The 25,727-nt window shown below is 34.9% G+C and overlaps 2 protein-coding genes across 3 annotated transcripts in view; one reads left to right on the top strand and one right to left on the bottom strand.

Annotated features, from left to right (window-relative positions):
- The window catches only part of LOC134844972 (mucin-19-like), a 47,327-nt gene extending 46,352 nt beyond the window's left edge, over positions 1–975 (top strand). Inside the window, exon 11 of the mRNA XM_063861798.1 lies at positions 396–975. Within this exon, the coding sequence (XP_063717868.1) occupies positions 396–975 (580 nt within the window). The remainder of the gene's footprint in view (positions 1–395) is intronic.
- Positions 976–7,801: 6,826 nt separating this feature from the next.
- Positions 7,802–25,727, bottom strand: part of LOC134845310 (polyamine-transporting ATPase 13A2-like) — a 42,562-nt gene continuing 24,636 nt past the window's right edge. For both annotated transcript variants that reach the window (XM_063862283.1, XM_063862284.1), the window contains 14 exons: positions 25,060–25,227; positions 24,361–24,786; positions 23,885–24,189; positions 23,613–23,770; positions 23,106–23,294; positions 22,462–22,728; positions 19,204–19,423; positions 16,402–16,811; positions 15,446–15,877; positions 14,933–15,156; positions 14,513–14,673; positions 9,069–9,157; positions 8,435–8,515; positions 7,802–8,121 (listed from right to left, as the gene is read on the bottom strand). In XM_063862283.1, coding sequence (XP_063718353.1) covers positions 7,954–8,121; positions 8,435–8,515; positions 9,069–9,157; positions 14,513–14,673; positions 14,933–15,156; positions 15,446–15,877; positions 16,402–16,811; positions 19,204–19,423; positions 22,462–22,728; positions 23,106–23,294; positions 23,613–23,770; positions 23,885–24,189; positions 24,361–24,786; positions 25,060–25,227 — 3,298 coding nt within the window. In that variant the 3' untranslated portion in view covers positions 7,802–7,953. The remainder of the gene's footprint in view (positions 8,122–8,434; positions 8,516–9,068; positions 9,158–14,512; positions 14,674–14,932; positions 15,157–15,445; positions 15,878–16,401; positions 16,812–19,203; positions 19,424–22,461; positions 22,729–23,105; positions 23,295–23,612; positions 23,771–23,884; positions 24,190–24,360; positions 24,787–25,059; positions 25,228–25,727) is intronic.

Genomic DNA, 25,727 nt, shown 5'->3' with positions numbered 1-25,727 from the left:
GAAATTCTTCGGGTATGTTTTAGCTTTTTTGTTTCGATCAATCGAAAAAAGGAGAACAATGTTTTTTTTGTATTCCACGCAAAACCAGCCATAACAAATAAGCATCGAAGTGAGTTCATTATATATCATATTAAAGACTTTTCAACCTTGAATCAAACGACACAATTTTCAGAGTCAAGAAAAACTAATTTAGGATTTTTTTTTCGTGTATTTTCGAGAAAGTAAAGCGAGCCGGCAGGTTTACAAAAGCTTACTTGAAGCCGTAAAATTTCGTGCTGTTTCAATTTATACCAGCGTACTACCAGCAAGACCCTAAATCGGTATAAATTACTAAAATCCAATGTAATCTCTGAATCCGAACATACTTTAAAACTTAAAAACGGATCCGTTCGTAGGAAAAGTGCAGTGGCATCAAAACCGAAACCTGATCTTCCCAAGAAACGGAAGCCGGCTACGCTCAAGGATATGCTAGCGAGCGCAAAGAAAGGGGCAGTCGTGAGCCCGAAATCAAAAAGAGCTAAGACCACGCAGACGGTACCAGTAGCCACCTTCGAGTCCGACAGTTCGGATACTGATGACTATCAGCCATTAAACATTCCGGTAAGACTACCGGTAGAAATGCTAGCGAGACGCGAAGCAATTGCGGCGGGACAAGGCCCAAGCGGCAGTACGACGGTAGTGGAAGGAGGAACGGGAGCTAAAGCCAAACCCAGAGTGACAAGAGCTAAGCGAGGAAAAGGGGGCCAAAGAAAACAAGTGAAGGAAAGCCAGGAACGTCCAGCGTTAGTGGCGCGAGAGTACATTGTAAATAGCAGTCAAGAAGAAGACTTGGAATCAGGCAGTCAAAGTGAAAGCTCGGGAACCAGAAGGAGTACTAGAAGGAGAAAGCCAGTAGACAAAATGGGAGGGGTTATGATCGAAACTATCCAGGGGGCGGAACAAACAGGAAAACATCCAGGGGGAGAAGGAAAATGAATCTTATTCTACATTTATTCAAAAACTCGTTAACCCAGGGAGAGGGATGGCCATGAGCCTAAAACTCAAGTTTGTTAAAACTCAAGTGTTTGTTGTATTATAGTTGAGGCGGCAGGTTGAAGGTGTAGTTATTATATTTAAATTTAAATTACTGTATTTAAATTTTACATCCATACGGAAATGTCAGGGGCTACAATATGTTCAGTTGTCAATCATCCTAGTTGTCAATCATCCTAGTTGCTATTCTTTATTTCTCATACTTTAATTAAGTGTGAGTTTGGTACCTGCCTGTCAATCAACTAAAAGCTGTCTAGCTGTTATGTGTTGACCTCTAGTTCACTCTCTTATTTATGCGAACTAGAATACAGTCAATTGAGTATTTAACAGCCATCTTTTACAAACCCTTGTTAACCTCACAAGTCAAAATCAGAAAAGACTGTTTCATCAAGTGCTTGCAGTCAATGAAATGCATCTCACTCAATTATTGCGACTCGAGGGTATGCGAAATGAACGAACGGGTCATACATTCAGTGGCTGCTTCGGACATAAATAACGAATCGAATTGTGTCTAAATCGGAAGGCTTGAAAATTCCGAAGTGGAATGCCTTAAAAACGGACAGAAGAAAAACATTCAAAACGATTTGAGTCCCGGGTTCTGTGAAATCAATCAGAAAAGGATTTACAAAGTCTGTTCGTGGATTTATGAAGAAACTGATATCGTCAAGTACAGTCATTTTAAGAGGTACTGGTACCAAGTCGTGGCCAGACACGCACTTCATGGGAGCGGAGGCGAATGCACATCTAAAGTGATCGAGCTTTATTTCACGAGCGAAGAGGACTTGCCCTGGCAATACGCCAAAGAGTTCAGCGAAAATGCAGGCGGGAAATTGCTTGAAATGCTTGACAAGCATTATGTGCATCTGGGAATTACCGATCAGAGACGCGAAACAGAAGACGCATATCATTTGAGCAACTTACATTGAAAAGCAGGTGATATATGATTCAACCCATTCCGATCATTATTTGTGGTACCTGAATTTGCGTCGACAAAGAAAAAGCTTTTAAAAAACTTCATCCGAAGACAAAGCTCCTGCACGAAATGGTGGGAACAAAAATGGATGAGTCCGGATTTCAAGTATTTCAGGCGTCAGACTAAATTAACTAGATTAATGAACATCATGAAATAGTTTTGAACAAAAACGATTTGATAAAAATGTAAGTTTTTCATAAGTTTATTTTTTATTCGATTTCGTGATTCTTTATACAAACTTTGTATTTTGTGAACTGTAAGCGGATTCTAAGTACGTTTTTCCGATCTTCTTTTGTTGTTTCTTTTTCTTTGATCGTTCCGACAAAATTTTAACATGTTTAAAGACTTTTCTCTGAAATCCAGGAACATACCGACACAAAAGTATGCGCGTATCCAGTGCACAGTTTGGCCTCGTAATGAATTTTGAGACACTTCCGGCGTCCATTCCCAGCTTGGGTTCATAGAGAGTTATCGTAATATCAAAATGTGTTTAACTTGGTAGCCTGGATTGAGTTCCTCCTTATACTTCTTGTTGCAAAATGATTCAACTAAGCCAAACGACAGCTGATGCACAAGCCACTCTCTCATTCGATCGAAAAAAAAACCTTTATTCAAAACTCGGCTTAGTGCACAATAATGTCTCTCGAAAGTTATGACATCCCGGGTTGACCTCCATAGACCGAAAATGCTAATCATACAATTTCATACACTTAGTCTATGGAAAAATGCTAGTCATACAAATTTCATGCATTTTTGCAAAATGAGTTTAATCGACTTTTAAAGGTATTTTATAGTTGTTTTGCTATCGAAATTGGTGTCTCTTCATAAAAAAAAGGAAAAAAATGGTATGAAAAAAACATGCTAACCATACAATTTCATTTCCATATATGGAAATTGTATGATTAGAATTTTTTTTTAATTTTTTTGTGAAAAAAAAAGCTTTGAACAATCAATTCAACTGCTGGCAAACCATTTAAGCGTTTTTTGGGCTGCTACGACTAAAAACTTTGACTTTTTTTATTTTCGTTTTCTGAAAAAAAAACACTAGTCATACAATTTCCATATATGGAAATTGTATGACTAGCATTTTTATGATGGCGACGACAAAAATTTTTGAAATTGCCCCCAAAAATTTTTTATGATTTTTTTTTTCAACCGCAAATTGATTTTCGTATTCAAACAAACATTTTTTGAAAAAAAAAATTTTGCATGCAAAATTTAATTTTTTGTGTGTATAACGTAGTCCTGGATATACTAATATTGGATTTTTTTTCCTTTTCTTTCCACAACTTTTTTCAAAAACGCTTAAAACTCCTCGTTTTTTTGTATGACATGTTTTTGAATGCCTTGATCAATGTTTGGTAATTTAAAAATTCAAAATTTAGAAATAATCATCTTTGAAAATTATTGCCAAAATTTAAAAGTTCATTACTTTCGTTATATTGTTTGTCTGAGACAGAAGTAACACATATCAGGCTGTTTCCAATGCATTTTCAATGCGAGAAGGCCAAACCGTTGGTGACTACGTTTGAGCAATCAAGGTTTATGTCATTTGTGTTCGTTAACGAACACAACCACAAATTTTTGAGAAATTAAATTGTAAAAAATCAACATTTTTGGTTTATGGAAAAATGCTAGTTATACAATTTCCATATATGAAAAAAATATTAATCATAGACCTTCCATGCAATTTTCTGTACGTATGGAATTGCATGAAAAGTGTATGACTAGCTTTTTTCCATATATGGAAATTGTATGACTATTATTTTTGGTCATCCCGGGATAATAATATAATGAAGATTATAACTTTCAAAAAGTAACCAAATACTTAAGTGTGGTGTACTTTTCATGTTTGAGCGATGAAAATAAAGTTTTAAAACAAATTTTATGTCAACCGTATTGACGATATTGACTCAATGTTGAAAGATATTTTATCCTCAATTTTTTTCGGTTAAGTTTGAAAACTGGATGTTAACAACGAACGTGAAATTCTCCTACTCCTATTTTTGGTTGTAAATCAATTCAAAGCCAATTAAGCAAAATGGCTAATCAACTGGAGTACATGACATTTTGGTTTCGGCAAAAAAAATTACGATCAAGCGTTACAAACCATTAGCATATTTTTTCGAAATTTCTGAAACCAAAGATAACTACTGGGTTAGAAAACTCAGTTCTACTTCACTGCTAAACGCTTTAAAGTTTTTCTCAAATCTACTGATTTGACCGTGAACCATGAGACAGAGATTGAATGAAATCAATTGCGTGTCGGCATGATGTTTCTATGCGGATCTTGAATCACCACAGCCAAATGCACTGACTTTGTCATCCATTGGTATGTGAAACATTTTTTACACAGAAGCGAAATTGAGCTTTGCACCTCTTGCGATACACAAAGCCGCCGATTCGTAGAAAGAAATATACAAACCGCCAAAAACAACACACAAATGTTTCAAAATTGTTTGTTTCAAACTGAAACTCATTTTGCTGAAAAGATGCGGCAGATTAAAACATCCAGTATTGAACTAGCTTGAGAAACTTCGCTTTACACTACACATTGCGCTAAAATATAGCCAAACGACAGCATTGATTTTCGTATTCAAACAAACATTTTTTGAAAAAAAAAATTTTGCATGCAAAATTTAATTTTTTGTGTGTATAACGTAGTCCTGGATATACTAATATTGGATTTTTTTTCCTTTTCTTTCCACAACTTTTTTCAAAAACGCTTAAAACTCCTCGTTTTTTTGTATGACATGTTTTTGAATGCCTTGATCAATGTTTGGTAATTTAAAAATTCAAAATTTAGAAATAATCATCTTTGAAAATTATTGCCAAAATTTAAAAGTTCATTACTTTCGTTATATTGTTTGTCTGAGACAGAAGTAACACATATCAGGCTGTTTCCAATGCATTTTCAATGCGAGAAGGCCAAACCGTTGGTGATTACGTTTGAGCAATCAAGGTTTATGTCATTTGTGTTCGTTAACGAACACAACGACAAATTTTTGAGAAATTAAATTGTAAAAAATCAACATTTTTGGTTTATGGAAAAATGCTAGTTATACAATTTCCATATATGAAAAAAATATTAATCATAGACCTTCCATGCAATTTTCTGTACGTATGGAATTGCATGAAAAGTGTATGACTAGCTTTTTTCCATATATGGAAATTGTATGACTATTATTTTTGGTCATCCCGGGATAATAATATAATGAAGATTATAACTTTCAAAAAGTAACCAAATACTTAAGTGTGGTGTACTTTTCATGTTTGAGCGATGAAAATAAAGTTTTAAAACAAATTTTATGTCAACCGTATTGACGATATTGACTCAATGTTGAAAGATATTTTATCCTCAATTTTTTTCGGTTAAGTTTGAAAACTGGATGTTAACAACGAACGTGAAATTCTCCTACTCCTATTTTTGGTTGTAAATCAATTCAAAGCCAATTAAGCAAAATGGCTAATCAACTGGAGTACATGACATTTTGGTTTCGGCAAAAAAAATTACGATCAAGCGTTACAAACCATTAGCATATTTTTTCGAAATTTCTGAAACCAAAGATAACTACTGGGTTAGAAAACTCAGTTCTACTTCACTGCTAAACGCTTTAAAGTTTTTCTCAAATCTACTGATTTGACCGTGAACCATGAGACAGAGATTGAATGAAATCAATTGCGTGTCGGCATGATGTTTCTATGCGGATCTTGAATCACCACAGCCAAATGCACTGACTTTGTCATCCATTGGTATGTGAAACATTTTTTACACAGAAGCGAAATTGAGCTTTGCACCTCTTGCGATACACAAAGCCGCCGATTCGTAGAAAGAAATATACAAACCGCCAAAAACAACACACAAATGTTTCAAAATTGTTTGTTTCAAACTGAAACTCATTTTGCTGAAAAGATGCGGCAGATTAAAACATCCAGTATTGAACTAGCTTGAGAAACTTCGCTTTACACTACACATTGCGCTAAAATATAGTCAGTGGAAAGAAGACAGAAGTCAATAAAATTCTGAAAAATTAAGTTGAAAAAAGTATTTGAAAAAAAAATCAACAAATTATACAAGCTACAGCTACAAAAATTTCATGGTTGTATCGGATGAAGTTCAAAAACAGCCTTACAAACAATTGGAAACCAGTCACCAAGTGCCAACAAAGACGACAAATTATGGTTCGAAACCTGTCGAGTCGAAAACAAATCTAATGTCATAGGAAATTTCATGAAAAGTTTTCACGACCTATCCATACTGAAGTACATAATCCTATCTGATTATTCCCTCAAATTTAAGCAAGATAAGTTGACTAAGCCGAAATAACGAACTGATGAAATCCAAGCAAAAAAGAAAAAAAATCGCAAAATCATCTCGCACTCAGTAAAAAAAAAATAAAAGATTATAGTGGATTTTTATTGTCAGTCTCCATAAATTTCAAAATAAATTGATTATAATCGATTAAAATGGATTATATTGTTACAATTTTTCCAAACAATAAAAACCATTATAATCGATTACAATCGATTATAATCGATTGTTTTATGAAAATTTTTCCTTAAATTTTTTTTGACTTTTAATCCCTCATAAGGGATTATAATCCATTATTATTCAACAAACGTCATGGCTTCATTTCGCTTTAGTTTTGTTTTGCTTTTTGTGCTTTTCAGTTGATTACCGAAATAAGAGAAATTGTAAACTTGTACTTATAGCCACCAGTGGAATTAGGAAAGGGGGCGTCGAGGGGTCCCCATTTTCCCACCACTATTATCAGATCCCCCTACTATTTTGAGGTCCCCCACTATTTTGAAATATCCATTTTTGGCTTACTGACCCTGAAATTTACTAACGGCGCCTAATATATATTAATTTTGAGGAGGGTGCGCGCCGGAAAAAGCAACTTTTTGGTCACATTTTTCCAAGAAGTGCCTAAAAATGCCGTTTTTGGCCAGTTTTTATTCACAATTTTGAATGTGGCGCATAAAGTTTGACAAAAACAGGGTCTTTTTAATGCCTTGAGAGAGCTTCGAATCAATCTAGTCAAACCTTTATAGGGTTTAGGAGACCCCCTCGCAAAAATCCTAGATCCATCCCTGGTTTACTGATTCTTACCTTACTTCATATTGATGTTTACAGTGTTTTCATGCATAATAGCTAAATTACAATCCATTATAAATGATTTTTCTTGTGAAAAAATATTTTGATAGAAAAAGGGATTAATTATAATAGATTATAAGAGGTTATAGGAGATCTTCGGAAAAATTATAATCAATTATAATTGATTATAATTTATTAAAATTTCACCAAAAATGTTATCATTATAATGGATTATGAATCATTTAAACATCTAAAATTGGCGCTTATAATGAATTATAATTTTGCTGAAAATACAATTATAATTATAATATAATTGATTTTTTCATCTTTTTACTGAGTGCGGGATACTAACTAAAATAGTTAAAAAAACTGTTTAAATTGGAACAAAATCCATGCTTTAAAAAAATCGATGCATCAAAACAAAACCAAGTGCGTTTTGAAAAACATGAAAATGAACCGACAGAAACTAAGACGAAAACCACGAACCCAAAAAAAATTTGAGAATTTTATTTGAAAAATTAATTACAACCTGAAACAGTCTGTACTCAATTACAACGTAAATGATTGTAGTTTGAATTGAGTTTTAAGAATTTGAGCATGTCAGAAGTGGTACATTCCTACTGTTCGGGTCCAGTTTACCATTCGTACTACAATGCCATTCTGTGAACAAAAATGTTCACTGGGAAAAAAGCCTAGTACCCAATTAAAATACCCTTGCTTATCACAAGGGTAAAATATTTAATGATGTAAATGAAAAATTTTATTTTTGATTGCAATGCTCTAAGTAGTTTTATTGGCATGATATATTGATTCTATATTGTTGGCGGTTCTTTTAATCACTCATTCTTGGTCAGTGGTCCTCAATCTTCGATCTTGAGATGTTTCCTCTCTTGTCCTTGGATACCACTTCGCCGATTGGAGGCCAGTAATGGTGCTTAGACACTGTCTGGGTCAGCAGGTCGTGAGCAGAGGGAGTCTTTCGGGAGACTCTTCTCAGGTATGACCAATCTCCGAGTGACTACAAAAACAACTCTCATGTCAATGCTCAGCACAGTAACCTCCCAAATGGGATATTCTGAATCAATATTTCCCTGATGTCTTAGTTAGAACGATGTTTTTATAGAATTAAGTTTTTTTTTAAAAAAAAACTCAATATCCATGAGTTGAAGACCAAATCATTGAGCCAATGCTTACGTTTTGCTCTGAAAATAATGAAAAACTGCAATTTGTTATTTACTTATTTACATTTCATTCGAATTGAAGTTACAGATAACAGAAACGGTATCAATTTGAAGTAAAAACTTAAAGTTAAGTCTGGATAAAAAACTTACCTCAATTCCAATTGAAGAAAAAATGTAGAGAGCGAGAAGACCCATCGCAACAAACTTAAAGTCCGCTTCAGTCTCAAGCAGCTAAAACAATCATGAGCAAATAAATATACAAGTTAAGCTCTGCATTTCATATACTTGAAACAACGCCTGACACAGCCTGGCCGCTAAAAAAATCCTAACCATACAATCAAGCACACGGTTTTTTCGATGGGCAGAATTTCCACTGAATTTCGAAGAAAATGTCGACTTATTTCGTTTTCCGTGCTCTGCAACGAAACTATGAGGCCCCTAATCAGATGAAATTTTCTGTCCCACGTCAAATTTTGGAGAAAAAATCAGGCCAAAAAATGACATTAGAAGGCACATTGTAGGAGATTTTTGGCTCCCCCTAAATTTTGTCTATAGTGGAGTCACACCCACAGTATCAATTTTAGGGTTAGTCGAACAGGGTTGCTAGACACAAAGTAATGGTTTACCATATAAACAAAAGGAGATACACTCTTGTCGGTATAATAGCCGACTTTCGCTAAATTAGACTTGACTGACTTTACAACGACCTAAACGAAGCTTTTCTTTGTTCACGAGCATGGATATTTTAGTCATAAATAAAAAAAAATCTGAAGCAAATACATACCCCGAAAGCCGTGTTTAAGAAGTCCACTTGTTGGCTGAAGATGGTGAAATTGGCAACTGTGAGAGCAGCCACTATGCCAACGAACACAACTAAACATAAAAATCTTCTTCAAGTCCATTTTTTGAAGGTAAATATTAAGTAAAACGCCAATAGGAATTTAAACGAGACATAGAGAACAAAAATATTTCATGCTGGCAAAAAGGCTCTTTTCAAAAATCGACTGAATCTAGAACCCAAGATAAAGGGGGAACTAGACTTAAAACAAAAAAAACTGCCACAAACAGCAAAAAAAGTAAATAGGGCTCGAGTAAATAGAAAATTGCCGGAAAAAAAATCAACTTCGAAATAAAAAATTCTCCGAAGAAAACGAGATTCGAACCTCAAACCAAACGACTCAATGATTAAAATCTACATCACTTCAGCGTGGAATAGGCTGCTTTCACATACATATTGATAGTGAGCCATGTAGTAGCGAATGCTCTCCAATTAAGACGATAGAACTCAGGATATAAGAAATCAGACCTAAATGAAAGCTTATATTACACACACTAACACAAACTTCACACAAAAATTGAAAACAAAATTGCTACTCGGAAAATTGACAGATTTGATCAGACAACCGTTAAGAATGACATAAAAAAACGAGCAAAAATTGGAATAAACGCATAAAAATTGGACAACTCGGGTTGCTAAGGTGGTGTAATCGAATTTTAGAAGACTTTTTTTTCTTTTGGCAAAAAAGTCGGTGTATCGTCATAAAAGACCTTTGTGACCATTTCTATCCACTTTTCTGATGACGATATCAAAAACTTTATAAAAAAATTCGGAAGTGCCCCAAAATTGTTTTAAGTTTTTTTTCAAGCGCAAAACGAATTTCGTACTCACGCAAACCTTTAGAATTTTTTATTGCATAACGAAGTCCTGGATGCACAAAATGTGGATTTTTTTTTACCATTTCGCTTGATAGGTTTTCTCTAGAACGCTCAAAAAGGATATTGATTCTGTATTGCGTATTTTGAATGCTTTGGGCGATGCATGATTTCAAATTCGAAAAATCAGCATCCAAGTTCTCAAATTTCATTATATTTGTTTCTGAAAGATATTTTAAGTCGCTATCACTGCATTATTTGTGCATGATCGTTAGAATTTTAGTGACTCTAGTTCTGAGTAACAAGAGTCTTGGTCACTTGTTATCGGTTACAAACACAACCCATAAAATTTGAGAAACTAAATTTAAGAAAACTGTGTTGGCTTATGGAAAAAAGCTGATTATACAATTTCCATATGTGAAAAATCAGTAAGCATACCCCTTCCATGCAAAGTTTTGTACTTATGGACTTGCAAAAAAAATTTGAAAAGAGAGTTCGCAATTTTTCATATATGAAAATTGTATGACCAGATTTTTTGGTCAACCCGGGAACTGAAAGCCTATTGGAAAAAAGAAAACTTTAAAATACAATCATCATTGATTTTCCAGCCACACCGAAATATAAAACGCAGAGTTCAAGCAGAGGTTTGCCGCACTTGCGATCCAAGACAAACAGCATGGTAATTGAGCAGACAGACATTAAGACGAAAGTAGCTAAGCCGAAGAAAAATTTTGAAAATGTCAAGAAAAGCTAGATCTACCAAAATTTTCATATCTTTGTCTCAATTTGCCTGGAAAAATATTCATTTAAAAGGGCCACATTTGTTAACTCAAATTTGCATCGAAACTGCTTACGAAGCCGCAAAAAAGATGACAATATTTAAGCAGACTCCCATTGAGCCAAAAAAAAAGTTTTCCCAAAAAAAAGTTGAAACACCCCTCAAAAACTTGCAAAAGCAGTACAAACTTCTTTTGCCCATCAAACAATGCAGAACCTATCACTAAGCGTAAGCCGATAAGGTATTAACCAATCACTTCTAGGCCGAGTACCCAAAAAAAAATAAGAAAGAAAAAAGTTAATTAGTCCGAAAACAGTTTAAAAGTCCGATATAGGTAAATTAAAATGAATAGTACGGGTATTTGAAAAGCAGTAATGCTATTGGTTGGTATTTATGCTATACCGAGATGTCATTTGATGACATACTATGTCTGTATATTATACTGGTCCGAAAAAAATTAATTATGCCGGTTCGAAATTGGTAAAATTGAAATCACCTTTTAAACAAAATAACGACTTGTAAAGGTATTTGAAAAGCAGACATGCTATTGGTTGTTATTCTATGCAGACATGATATTTGATGATATACTATGTCTGTTGGTAGACGAAAGTGCAGCCTTGAAAAAACAGTTCAGTGATTCTGTTAAGACAGTTGTTTGCAAGAGAATGATCGCTAGCATAAAAATCGCATGCGTTGAATTTTCATTCATAATATTCGACAAAGCAAATAAATTTACATTAATTCAAAAATGACTTTCTTTATTTGAAAAACTTCCTTTAAAACTTTTCAAAATTGCAATAAACTTCCGCAATACATCTTGTAACTCGATTACCTCCACCAATGGTGCATTACATATGGCAATCAGACACTAAAAAACATTCCGTACTAAGTGAACCAAGCCGACAATATAAACAGATGGACGATAGTTCGAAACAGCAGAAAATTTCTTGTTCGCAAAAAATAGGTCCCAGGTTGACTCTAACGCTACGTATGATTTCAGACCCTTCAAATGAACTCTACGGGTGATCGAGAGTGCTATCAAACTAAAACTTTTTCATTAAAACTAGAAACACTTTCAGACAAAGCAGAACTATAAACCACATTAATTTTAGTTGTTGGTTCACTAATCTTCGAGAAGTATCAGAAATGAATTTATAATTAAACGAAACTTGAAATTTAAAAAAAAACCGCTCGGAAAATCAAGTTTAAACCTATATAAAGAGGCATTGAAAGGAACTAAAAATTTGAATCGTCTTTTGGTTGAAGGCTCTATACATCTGAATTTCTCACGAGTAAAGCTTTAGACAGAAACGGAAAAGATGAACAATAAACCAGTTGAAATTTTTTGAAAGTTTTTTGACCAATTACACTTGGCTGTCAGTTTTGTTTAGACAATTATATCAACTGAGATCGAGCCCTGATACCGCAAATATTCATCGGACTTGAGTGGTATATCATACTAAAGCCATTTCAGTCGTGATTTGAACCACATTGAAAAATTCCCAAAAAGTTTTTACAGTGTCAAGAAAACCGGTTTGCAATTTTTAAATTTTTGTCTTAACTCGAGCGAATAAAGCAAGCGAGCAGGCTTACAAGCTGCATTATGCCTAATTTAAGACCTTAAGACTTAATCTTAAACAAAAAAAACTAGTTTTTGAAACTTTTTCAGCTTTATTTTGAGAAACAAATTCCTCAAAAAAACTCGAAAATTTTCTGCAAAAACTTGTTTAGTTTTTCTAGTCAATTTTCTACATAAATTTCGATGCAATTTCCCTAAATTACTATGACTGTCTAATATGTTTAAATTATATTTTTACGTCAGATCCTTTTATCACACCAAGCAGAAAAAACTCTACACTAATTTGGAAAAAAAATTTTCTAAACCGTAATTTTCTTAAGACTATGGTTGGAACATTTTGTGGTTCTTGCACAGTAACCGGCTAGCCTTGTTTACGATTTTACTGGTGCTTCTGGTGTTAGTTGCCCAGGTGAAACAATCTCTAAGGTTCTTTTAAACTAAAATACGTTGAACAAACGTTTAAGCTGAACAAACGTTGGGCCTTTCAAGGACAAAAACGATTGGTCTGAGTAGGGAAAAAAATAAGGAACAAAATAGAACGACAAAAATTTCAATTTTTGAAAATTTGAAACTTCACATATTTTACTATTGACAATCAACAATTGGCAATTTTGCAAAGAAGTTCTTTAAATTGCAAAAATAATTTACCAATTAGAGCTTTATTAACTGGATTTTTAGATAAACTTTTCGTACTGCTGTAAAATTAAGAAACTATACGATTTATACAAAAGTCTTTCAACCTCTTTTTCAGCATCATTTGCACTTTGAACAATGCAGATGGTTTTTTTCCACATGGCAAAAAAATTGACTGCACAAAATCGAAAACCAAACCCCTGAAACAAAAAAGTTAACAAAAATTCCCAGAAAAACAGGAAAATCATGCTTCGAGCAATTTAAGAAAAACTTTTACCAGTTCAGGATAAATCGACGTTTTATCCGCAATATATATTTATTAAATAAGTCATTTTACTGACCTGGCAAGGATTTTTGAAACATCGGCACGTACATCGACTTCTTATATGCTTCAAAACATGGCTTTTGGAAAAACAAACTTGTATACAGAAGCGACGCGGATCTACGCACCATTTGCTATGCATCACAAACGTAACATGGCAAGCTAGCGAAACAAAAAAGAGAGGAAGCAATTAAAAAATGAACGAATTCATTTTTTAAATGTCAGAAAAAAATATAGATACAAAATTTTTCAACCTTAGCCTTGATTTGTTTCCAAAACAAATTCACTTGGAGAAACATTTGTCGAGAAAGACTATTATCAGCGTTAATTTCAGCAAACTCGCAAAGCAATAACTCAACCGCTAATACCACGGTAGACTTTTGAGTCATTCCCCTAAAGAGACAAACGACAATATAACAAAGGCAGAACCTAGTTTTATGAAGAAAAAAATTTTAAAAAATCTGAATCACTAAGCATTATTTGCCTCAGAATCATATTATTCCGGTTTTTTTGATGGTTCATTGATTTTTTCAGAAAACACTTTTCCAACTCTTGTGCAGCGAAAGAAAACGCGTTAGAATTGCAGAACATTTACAAAATTAGTTTTCTTTTTTTATAACACAGGCGAAACTGCATTTGCAAACACAAAAGAAAAAGATGCAACGAAGTAAAATTTCAAAAAAAATCAAGAAAAAAATTTAAAAAATTGATGAGTTCTGAAAAAAAATTACGGGAATTAAACCTCAGTTCTCGGACGTTCAAAGTTTCGAGTTGAATGCCCAACACAATTGTGCCAAAGACGGTCATCGGGAGCCAAAAAGGAAGCTACAAAGTGCACAAAAACAGATATTTTGCCAGTAATAAGTTGGAATGCATGTAAAAAGTGAAAAACGTATAGCCAAAAAGCGTATGAAATACGTATTTCAAAAATTTCGCGAAATATTATGAGTTGGAAAAGTTTGAAAATCAGTTTTAATTATTGTACTGTTGTAAGAAGCAATTACCATTCTTCGGTTCATTTGATGAATTAAAAACGCATCAAATGTAATAATTTGCTAATAATTAAATGTCAACGCACAAGTGGTTGAATAGTCAACTCGGCCTCCTGCCTCTAAAGTATCACTAAAAGTAACACCAATATTTTCGATTCAGGTTAGGGAAAAAGTAGCTGTGTATTATCACACCACAATTCTATTGAGTAATAATGATGTCCAAAAAAACTTGTCGGGAGTGAAATGGTAGTTTAGATGGGGTCATTCTCACAGTTGGACAGAATGTGTGCTCTGTGTGGGGGTCCCCGACTGAGGATTCCGGCGACGATGAGGTACTGGAAGATGGACACGACAAAAAGTGAAGTATTTTCGAAGCACTCCTCCTGTAGACCTAACTCCTTATTCGTCGACGCGTGAAGAGCAGGGTAGTACCTAGAAAATATCAATGTCATCGCAGAACAGATTTACAACAATGAATTTCAAAACTGTATTGTTATACGGTCGCTGAAAATGATGTTCTTCTAAGCACAGATCTTAATGAAGTGTGGGAGGATTTTTACATCGCGGTCAAGTTTATAGTTTTGTATTGCAAGGAGATTGGACTTCCGGTAAAATCAGAATGTTGTTGCAGGCTTTGTACTGAAACGCCAAATTAGTTTTCCGGACAAAAATTTGATTAGTTAACACTTACCACGCAAAACTTCTGATGATGAAGAAAGATGCAAACTGCACGGATACAATGAGAAAAACATGCAAGAACATGGTGACTAAATTGGGAAGTGTGACTAGAGACTGAGGAGGCCTGCGGGAGGCCAAGTGATTGCTGGGGCCACTTCGGGACACCACGAGGGCGAGGGAGGTGCACAGCACCAGGTCACAGTAGAGATACTGCATATCAGTGAGGTTGGACTTGGCCTGAAATATCAAACCAATCTTGGATCGTTCCCAGTGGTGACAACTTAAGTGAGTCTTCCGTCAAAAATACTCAAATGATGTTCCTATCTTAAATACATCACACTAGTTACATACTTTTCATCCATATCAAGTACAATTAACAATAAACATAAAACACACTTGCTTTGATACTTGATTACTTCAGAGAAAGGCACACATATTAATCAGAGAAGGCAAGCAATGGCCTGCATACATTTTTGTATGTTCAAAAATTGCAATCAATTGCTTATTGCTATGAATTTTTGCTAACCGAGTAAAGCATTACAACAGACGTGAACTGAATCATACTGTAGAGCACCATGAATTTGACGAGAGAAAACGAAGTCGCTAGAGAACAGCGCCCCTCTTTGATAACAGCCGGCACACATTGCAGACTCTGGTAATTACTAGTAAACGGGGCGGCAATCGACGCCTCGGCTTCCGAGAGCGAAATGCCGACGTCTGCATTCCGTAGAGCGCCGCAGTCGTTAGACCCATCGCCGCACATACAAGTCGTGAATCCGAGTTTAGCGAGTAATTGCACGAGAGAACTCTTTTGCGTTGGCTTCATCCTCGCGAACACAGTACCTCTTAGCAGAATCTGATTCAGCAGATCAGGATAGTGTGTGTACAAAACGTGGTAGGCTTGGCCGTCCATTGCAAAATGGTATTCCAATGGAACCGAGACCTTTGTATCATCAGACTGAAACAAAATACATCATTTGAGCCGGAGCCTGACAAACCAAGAGATTCTATACGCAACTTAATTGCCGGAACCCCCTCCCCCCTCCCCGCGCAACACAAGTCCACTTTTCCTAGACCCCACGCCTGCCCCTAAAACAACTACCCCCTCCCACCCGAGCTTTGGAAAGGGGGCGGGGAGATCTAAGGTCTGAAGGGACCCCATAGGAAGATTTATACGCAAAGTTTTTAAAAATGAGCCACATAAAAAAGAGCTCCAAATTAAAAAAAAAACTATTTCCACGCAAGAAAAAAGTCTTCATTAAATTAATACAACTGCAAGCCAAGGAGAATGTTCCATGAAATCTTTGGCTCGCTTTTTGCATGATATTAATCAGAATTGATCAGACGTCGCGAGACCCCCTGATAATTCTGAACTTGAAATGAAATGCTTCGCAATGAAAAAAAAATCCTTTTTTGTCCAAAAAAATGTCCAAAACCCTCAAATTAAGTGCTGCAGAACTAGGCAAGAAAAGTAATGTTAACCTTCTGCCATAGTACATCGTCATTGTTTGAAGTTGAGCTAAGCAGCTTGAATTCGACAGACGGAATAGCTTTCTTGCAACTCAAATCAGAAATTTTCACTTGGACAATTTTAGCTTCCTCGTTTATCAGTGAACACTTTTGAGCCACGGATACTGCAGTACTCAAATTGTCTCCCGTAATCATCACTTGTCGGATCCCAACCGCATCCAGGTATTTGATCACACTTGCGCTGTCTGGCTTCAGTCTGTTTTCCATCACCAAAACACCCAAAAAGCAGAGATCAGTTTCCAGTTGAGAGCGAGGCATTGAAGTGTAATTGGAGTTTGCAGGTAGTGGTTTGCTTGCTAAGGCCAGTAGTCGGAATCCTTTTTTGCCAAATTTTTCGAGAATTGCTGGCAGATTGCGCGGAACTAGAACAGAGCCGATAAAAACTAGAACATAGCCTTACTGTTGCGATAAAACTATTAAAAAGTTCATAGATGGCTAATGGAAACTTTCAATGATCGACTTCGTCGATGGTGAATCTGTACGATCCCTCCTCAAAGTTTTATTCAAGCAAAGTGGAGAAAATGACAGGCTGTTAAACGACAATTACGAGCTGGAAAAACCAGTATGTTAACGAACTTGACTAAAACCTGTTTCGAACTTTTTAACCGGTTTTTATATAAAAAGATCAAAAATAAAGTCTTAATAAGTTCTTGATAAGATCATAACAAGATCTATATATAGATCTTATACATGCCAAAATGCTGAAAAAACCTTCACAGAAAATTAATGATTGCTTTCGCAATTTCAGGTTAAATTAAAAGTTAGGACGGCTTAACGAAATTACCACGATAAAAGGTGGACATGTTGTAATAATTTTTTCGCCAAACTTTCCAAGTCTTCAAAAATTTCGGAAAGCAGACGGCATCTCAGAACGAGATTGAACCAAAATCACTGAAGAGTTTTTTTTGTGAACATAGATAAAATCATATCACATCCTGTTTCTAGCTGCTATAGAACATTTGGAGATAACTACTTCAAATTATGTGATTTTAAAAACAAAATGGAGATGAAGTCAACAAAATTATTGCTTCGTTAGAGCCAAAAACTTCAAAAACAAGTCATGGTGTTCTATCAAGAAAAATGATAGGGTTGTGTGCACCAGTCATCTGTTTTCTTGGGAAAAAAATAAAGAGCCAAGTCAAATTTCCCACTTCCTGGTAAAATTAAAGTTATAGCTATTTTTAAAGAAGGAAGCAAAAACAACCATACCATTCATCAATTTATTAATTTAATTAGTTTTTAGCAAATTATTAGAAAAAAATTCATACGCGAGCGTTGTCCTTCAAAAAAGCATAACTATAGTACCAGAGCAGTTTGCTTTCCGTGAAAACCATTCATGTATCCATGCAAAATTACGCGTCACGGAGTTTATGCGAAAAAGCACTTTTTATAGACTTACGAAAAGCATTTGATACAGTTAAGCAATCAATTCATTTATAAGCAAACTTTAAGTTATTAAACGAATAGACAGCAATATGTTGAAAAGTCAATGGGAAACTGCAGTAAACACAAAATGCATTTGGAGAGAAACAAGGCTCAAATCCTGAGACTCTGTTTTCTTGCTTTATATCAATGATATTAGTCAAAAAAGAAAAAAATTGTTGCTAAATCTGAATTGAGTCTTTTTGCAGGTTAAAAAAAAGTAGAAAAGTGCAAAAAATTTATATTATTTTACCCTGTTTAGTTGAACAATTTCTATTGCAGGTGAAAAAAATCAGTTTTACTAAATGTTTCAAAAATTTGAATGTTTTATTTCACCATTATTTACATTTACAGATCACATATATACTGTATGCAAAAAATTAGCCAGATTCAAGGGCATTATGTACAACGCCAGCATATTTATTCAAGAACTAGTTACACATGCCAATGTAATGCCTATAATGTCTCATGTTTATGGTAGAACAACTGAAACAAATCTGGAAAAAATTTATATCAGCCAGAAAAGAATTTTTGGAACTATTTTGTTCGAACATAAGTTTGAACAAATAACTTAAAATTTTAGAAAAAACTCGGAATCGAAATAGTTCATGAAATCTATTTTTCCCAACTTTTCAAAGAAACAATTTTTTTTTCAATATTTAAAACAACTTCACGTATTGATTCTTTAAGTGTCAGTAGTACTAGCAGTCGGAGAAATATGCCGTTTAGTTCAAATCATCTGATTCCATTTAGCCGTAGTAAAACAAAAGTTATGGCAAATTCCCTTTCATGCAAAACAGTCAAAAGCTTCAATTTCTTGAAAAACATCAAACTTTTACCTGATGAACTTACAATGTTTTCAGATGACCAATTTTCAATGTTTTTTTTCTGCTCAAAAACAATTATACTATTATAATTTTTCAGCTGATTGACATGTTTTTCTGATTTTTATTATATCACGTTTTTTCATTGCTTAAATGCGATAGTAATCCCAGAAGGTCGCTACTTGTTAGGCTGAATCGACTGTTATAGCTATCCTAATAGAGTGGATGGTTATGCTGCTATGTATTTTCTACACTGTATCGAATGAATTGAATTTTGAATATCAGTTAATTGAAAGTTCTTATACTTTTTTTCTGAACATAAAGAGAGTTTTTATCATTGAGCGAGTGCTTAGCCTGTACAAAATCATATTTAAGAAAAAAAAGGTCTTTACAGCCTACGTATAATTTTCTTTTGTAGCCTATAGTTTTTCAAATGGCCACAAAAAACCACCCTTAAAAAATTTGATATATGGCCATTTAAAACTTCAAGAAACTTCACCGAGCTTACCAGTACTGACATTGCACAGACTTCCAATGACCTCAGGTGAACCTTTGCAATTTAGACTCAACAAATCTTCATCTTCAGAGACATTCTTCACAATAACACTCATCCTCTGCAACTCCGATACGAATGGAAAAACCTTCACATGTTCAAACTTGGGCCCAGTACTCGTTTTGGGATCTGCAGGATCAGACATTGACAATCCCTCCTTGCTCTGATGAATCTCCTGAAATCAGAACTAGGTTTAGCCGGAATCGATGCTTCATAATGACTGCGAACCGACATCTTCTTGACAGATTATTTTATATACCATGCGGAAACTAAATGATATTAAGTTTGGTTGAATCAATTGCACTATATGTTTCACAATATTCAGTATAAAGACATCAGAAAGAGTCAAATTTGTAACATCTTTCCAGACAACTGCGTCAATGTTATTTATTTTTATGTCTATCACACTATGAACAGATTTTTAGTTAAGCGTAAAAAAAATCACTTTGATGCGATTTCAAATTAGGCAGATAAAGGCATTATACAGGCAGATTTTGCCTATATAGTAGCATCCTATGCCGGTTCCTTTAAATGACGAAAGATTTGTGAAAACCTTTAATTAACTAGAAAAAAGAGCTCCTAGAAATTCCGATTGTCTCTGAAATATACCATCTTGAAGTTAGCAAAAAACTTTAAAAGTCAATATCGGAAACTTTCGCTCGATTTATAAGGATTGAATTGTTTTTATGCTCAGTATTATAGCACTTAGTTAGTTTAACAAAAACAGCAGAGCCATTTTTTGTGTACATGCTAGTTTTAAAGACAAAATAACTTCAACATTCGACCATGATGAACGACAACGTCTTATTGAGCAAAATTCTAGCAAAAAGTTCGGAGACTTCGTCGCGGCTGGCCAAAAATTTCTCTAAAAATCTGATTGAGGGAAAAATCAAAAAATATCAATTTTGTGTTCATCATAAACTTTCTTTTGAAAATATGGTTCGCAACACTTTTTTCAGTGCGAGAAGAACTTTACTAAAATTAATTATATGCGTTGCATAAAACTTATAAAACTATATCAGATTTTAAAAAAACACACACTAACGGTGCATTTAGCTAATTTTTTTAAAAATTTTTTTGAAGATATGACCTCTAAAATTGAGCTTATTGTCTTTTAAAACTCCATGATAATTGAGACTACTATTATATTCTATGACGTCACCTTTGGGTGTCATAGAACTTTCACTTGATGTCCTTTTTTCCAAATTGGATCGTTTTTGATTTCGATGAGTTGATAAACAGCTTTAATATCGCCCAAAAACGTAGCTCGACTTTTTCACTTTTAGTCAAAAAAAATAGATGAAGTACAAGCAGCAAAGAGTGATGCGGAGCAATCCGTAACACATTGTGTTATGTAACATATACCAAAACAAAATGGTCCTAAAACTGATCCCCAAGGCACATCATTTTCAATATAACTAGTTTCAAACTTTTTGTCAGTCATTTCGATATATTGCAATCAATGGAAAAATAGTTTCTCAGTAAATTTAGATTTTAACCAAAAAAAGTCAGATTAACTATCACTCAGTTTTTTCTTTTTTTTTGCTCACTCCTCTGACAATTAATGCCTGAAGCAACGTTTAAATGATGTTTTCATCAAAAGTAGCAACGTTTGAATACACTAGCAACGTTTAAATATAGCAAAGTTTGAATGTTTTTTGCACTAATGTAAAAACGTTTAAAAATTGTAGCAACGTTAAAATGATGTTCGCACCAAAAACAGGCTATTTTTAAACGTGCAAAATTGAAAAGACTAAAAACATAATGAAAACATGCAACAAGAATGGACTGGAAAATGACCAGATACTAGCAAGCCTGTCTCCGCCAACCAATTGGCTCACAAAATAAAAACGGTTGCTTTTATCAAACTATTCAAGCTATAAAACTTAAAAATTGTTCAAGTTAACTGGATTATCAAGTAACAAGTAAATCTGTTTAAAATTTTCTAGCTTTCAAAGAACGAATCGGTCCATGAAAAGTTTTTCTACACCAGCTGGTCCAGCTAAAGAACTTATTTCAAAAATTTTGAAGTTAATTTATGAAGCTATTTGAGTGGCAACAAATTTATATAAGTAAGTTTACAAGCAAGCTATTCCAGCTCAGAAACTTTGAAGAAATATTTCAAGTTATTTACTGACGGAAATTGGATAGCGAAAAATTAGGGTTTCTTATTGGAGCCAATCAACCGATAAACTTATTTCATGAAATATTTCAAATTAATTCATGAAGGGAATCGGTGGGAAACGTTTAGATTTTTCTATTGAAGCCATTTAACCGATTCCATAGACTGATTCGGTTCTCAAAAAGTTTAAATTTTTCGAACAAGCTTTGAAGCTATGAAACTTTAAATTGATTCAAGTTATTTCATAGATTGAATAGGTTTACGAAAAGTTTAAGTTTTTCTCAGCAAGCCTTTTATGCTATGAAGCGTTGAAATATTTCATTTTATTTTATGGACCGAATCGGTTAACAAAAAAATTCTTTCTTAGCGTGGAAAATACAGTTTTTAGCTCATTCGTTTCAGACTGAAATGAATCTCTAAAGGCAAAACTTTGAACAAAATCAGGTACTGTATAGCCTTGAAGTTGGATCACGTTCAACTTCCTCTGATGGTTTCTCTGAATGATTCTTAGACGTTGTGCTCGATAGAAAAGTTAAAACTTTGCGTCCATGGCGCATTTAGACTTTCATTTAATATATAAGATTGGAGCCATTTAACCGATTCCATAGACTGATTCGGTTCTCGAAAAGTTTAATTTTTTTGAACAAGCTTTGGAGCTATGAGACTTTAAATTAAGTCAAGTTACTTCATAGACGGAATAGTTCGCGAAAAGTTTAAGTTTTTCTATGCAAGCTTTTTAAGCTATGAAACGTTGAAATTTTCATTTTATTTTTCTAGACCGAATTGGTTCGCAAAAAAATTCTTTCTTAGCGTGGAGACTACAGTTTTTTTTATTCGTTTCAGACTAAAATGAATCACTAAACGCAAAGTTTCGAACAAAATCAGGTACTGTCTAGCTTTGAAGCTAGATCCAGTTCAACTTCCTCTGATGGTTGCTCTGAACGATTTTTAAACGTTACGCTCGATAGTCCTTTTAAACATTGTCTCCCAATAATTCTTAAGCATTGTGTTCAATTAAGCGTTGCGTCCATAGCGCATTAAGACTTTCATTTAACATATAAGACATTGAGAGTGATCATCGGATAACTAACCCATCCTGTGAACTCAAACATCTTGACCTCCATCGGATCTCCCACAATTTCTTTGTCACCTGATTTTGAATTTGATTTGAGAGACAGTGAATGAGTCACAGCCAAACCCTTCAAAACATCTTCAAAATTCTGATCTCGGAGCTCGCTAGCTGCCGTCATCAGGCGTGGCAGCTCAACTGAAGGTGATACAGATGTGTGTAAAGATGAGTCACCATTGTATGCGAGTACTCCAAGGACATCCATACCGTCTTCTGTTATTGTTCCTGTCTAAAAATTTCGTCATAATTTAAACCGAGATGGACAAATTGATGGCGATGAATCTTAATTTTCAATGGTCTACGCTGATTGGGTTAAAAAGGCTTAAGATTATTGGAGCGTGTATAATTAACTTGCCGCCTGTCAAACCTCCAAAACTTAACAAAGATTCTTTTCAAATTTCAGCTCAGGGAGGGAGTCAATATCTTCAAATGAGTATAAAAGTGTCCAACACTTATTTCGATAAGTTTGCGCAAAACTTATTCCTACAGTGCACGACTTGCGATGGGAAAAGGACTAACCGTATAATACAACGCTTACAAGCTCGCTTGTTTAATTAACTAGTTTGCAACAAAACCATAAAAACCAAATTTCGCGGCCGATTTTACCTTATCGTAGCAGACCATGTTGACCCTTCCGGCTAAGTTGATTCTGGAAGGAGTGGTGCAGAATATTCTAGAAGCTTTCAGCCTCGCCTGAGAGTACACAGCAGCCACTGTGAGAGCGGCGGGTAGTTGCGGTGGCACGCAGATAGTCACAACATCGGCCGCCAGTAAAAACATCTCCCATGCTGATTCCTGTTTAAAAAGACTATTTGAAACGAGAGATTTGATTGTCCGACTCTATAGCTTCGGGGGGGGGGGGGGGGGGTAGCAATTTGGTAATTTGATGCTGTAGTATTTGAAACTAATTTGCAGCTAATATTGGAAGAAATTATCATAACGCCTAGAATTCCAATCAAAACTTCACATGTGTAACTTTTATTATTCTATGCAACACTCTACCACCAATTAGTCCAAAATTTACAATAACCACTACTTATATTTAAAATTTACACAAAAAAATGGTATAAAAGAAAAACCGTATTCTTTTTTGAAATAACAGCATAATCTAACCCCGTAAGTGTAAAGGACAATTATTGTATAGACGACTCCAATGACAGCCAACACGCTCATGACCAGAACGAACTTGAGGGTATCCGAGTAGAACTGGAAGTTGATGGCCCTGGGGTACAAAATGGACCGGATCAGCTCCCCCTTGCTAGTCATGAAGCCTGAACAGAAATCGTCAGTTAATGTTCGATAATGTTTTTTTTTCTGGTGGAAACAAGAAACTGGAATGTGCTGAAATAACAGATACTTAGAACTATTCTTGAAAATAAAGTTACCAGTTCTGATGACTACTGCTTTGACGCCATCTTTCCCCCCATATCTGCATTGCAACACCTCAGTTCCCGAGAACAACACGTGCCGCTTGTGGGAGTCTACACTAAACAGAGTCGCAGCACAAGCCGAGTCCTCTGAGGACTCCCCATCGTCGGCAGTCAACGGACACTTGGTCACGGGAACACTTTCACCAGTGAGCATGCTTTCATTGACGACACATGACCCAGATAAAAGGACGGCGTCAAACGGAAGGAGACTATGATCCTGATTGGATGTTATGGATACTATGTCCCCAGGTACGAGGCCACTAAACATTTAAAATAATTATCAGCCAAAAAAAACTCCACTTTAAGTTTGGTACACAAATTATGTATCAAAAGCTAGACAATTGATTCACACACAATTAATAACTCAGAAAAAAAGCTTTCAAAGATCTCCATTTTCGTTTTAAAATGATGGGATGGCAATATGCCAATACCTGCTATGAATCATTTTCGCATCGGAGCATTGAAAACCATCTTCTTCTCTCGTTGTTCCAGAGACACTTGGCAATTGATGATCGGATCTGTGGACTTTCACCTTCGACCCGGCACGACTCATTTTATGCAACGACATCTGCTGTTTCCTCGTCTCGTAAGTTGATAACGCAAGAGAAACTACCGAAATAACCAAAATGCACACTGCGTAATAGTAGTACTCTTCCAAAACCCATATCAAAACCGAAAAAATTTGGAATGCGTAAAATGGGTTAATGATTTCGCGGAAAACAATTTTCCATAACGAGCTAACAGGAACTGTGGTTGAGTTGGATCCGTATAGCTTCAGTTTATAATCGACATCGTCATTGGTTAGAAAAGACGTCTTAGTGATAAACCAGTTGACTTCTAGATCGGCATCTAGGGCTCTGAAAACAAAAAAACCTGAACAGAAAACAAATTTAAAACGGATAGCTGTTTTTTTGTCGTTTCTGTGCGTGGAGCGATGAGACAACTACACAAAAATATAGAAACTTATTAAATATAAGAAACTCTTAACCAGAGACAGGTAATTTACAAGAAAAATAGTTTTTAAGGGCAATTTTCATCAGTTAATATCGTGTCTTTCACATAGTACCAGCCAAAATCTAACATTTTTGAAAAGCAGACCAGACAGATCAATTTGCAAATGTCTCACTCACTTTATTTTGCAGAAGGTAAGTTTCTCGGCGTTGAAGATGTACCGCAGATGCTTGTGTTCAAAGTACTTCAGTCGTCTTTTATTCTCGCTGTCATCTTTTCTCTCTTGCACTAGATTCACCTGCTCGTCCGAGGAGAAAAACTCCGCCTCACTTACCAAACTCATACTCCTGCACAATGATTAAGATCCAAACTTTTTTAAACTCAAAATTGAGAAATACTTCGCGCAAACACAAGCCAAACAATAGAGAAAAAGGAGAGCCAAATTGAAATAAAACCCAAAAAAAATCTCAAAAAAACAAGCCACAAACTTTCTTGGGTATCAATGTGCGACTTCAAGTAATTCCACTTGAATCGTAACACAACATAAGCTTCGCTTGTGTATAAACTACCTCGAAGTGAGGCATGAATTTGCAGCTTACGAGTATGAATAGGGGAAAAAAACTTGCGGTTGTAAAGAAAAACTCAAGAAGCCACCAAAAGCAGGAAAAATGGTACTTACTGAGCAAAAAAATGTTGAAAAAACTGACGTAGCTGAATGCAATTAATAACAAAAATAACAAAAATAAATTACAACCATTTTCTTTTAGTAATATAAATTTGAGTTTTTAATTTCGCAAGAAATTAATTACACCTAATTTTAGAAATTTCATACCAGACTAATTACGAA

Source organism: Symsagittifera roscoffensis, chromosome 4 (assembly GCF_963678635.1).
Source record: "Symsagittifera roscoffensis chromosome 4, txSymRosc1.1, whole genome shotgun sequence".
Taxonomy (NCBI): Eukaryota; Metazoa; Xenacoelomorpha; order Acoela; family Convolutidae; genus Symsagittifera; species Symsagittifera roscoffensis.
Note: the sequence above shows the minus strand (reverse complement) of the source record. Positions and strands in the feature narration are given on the sequence as shown.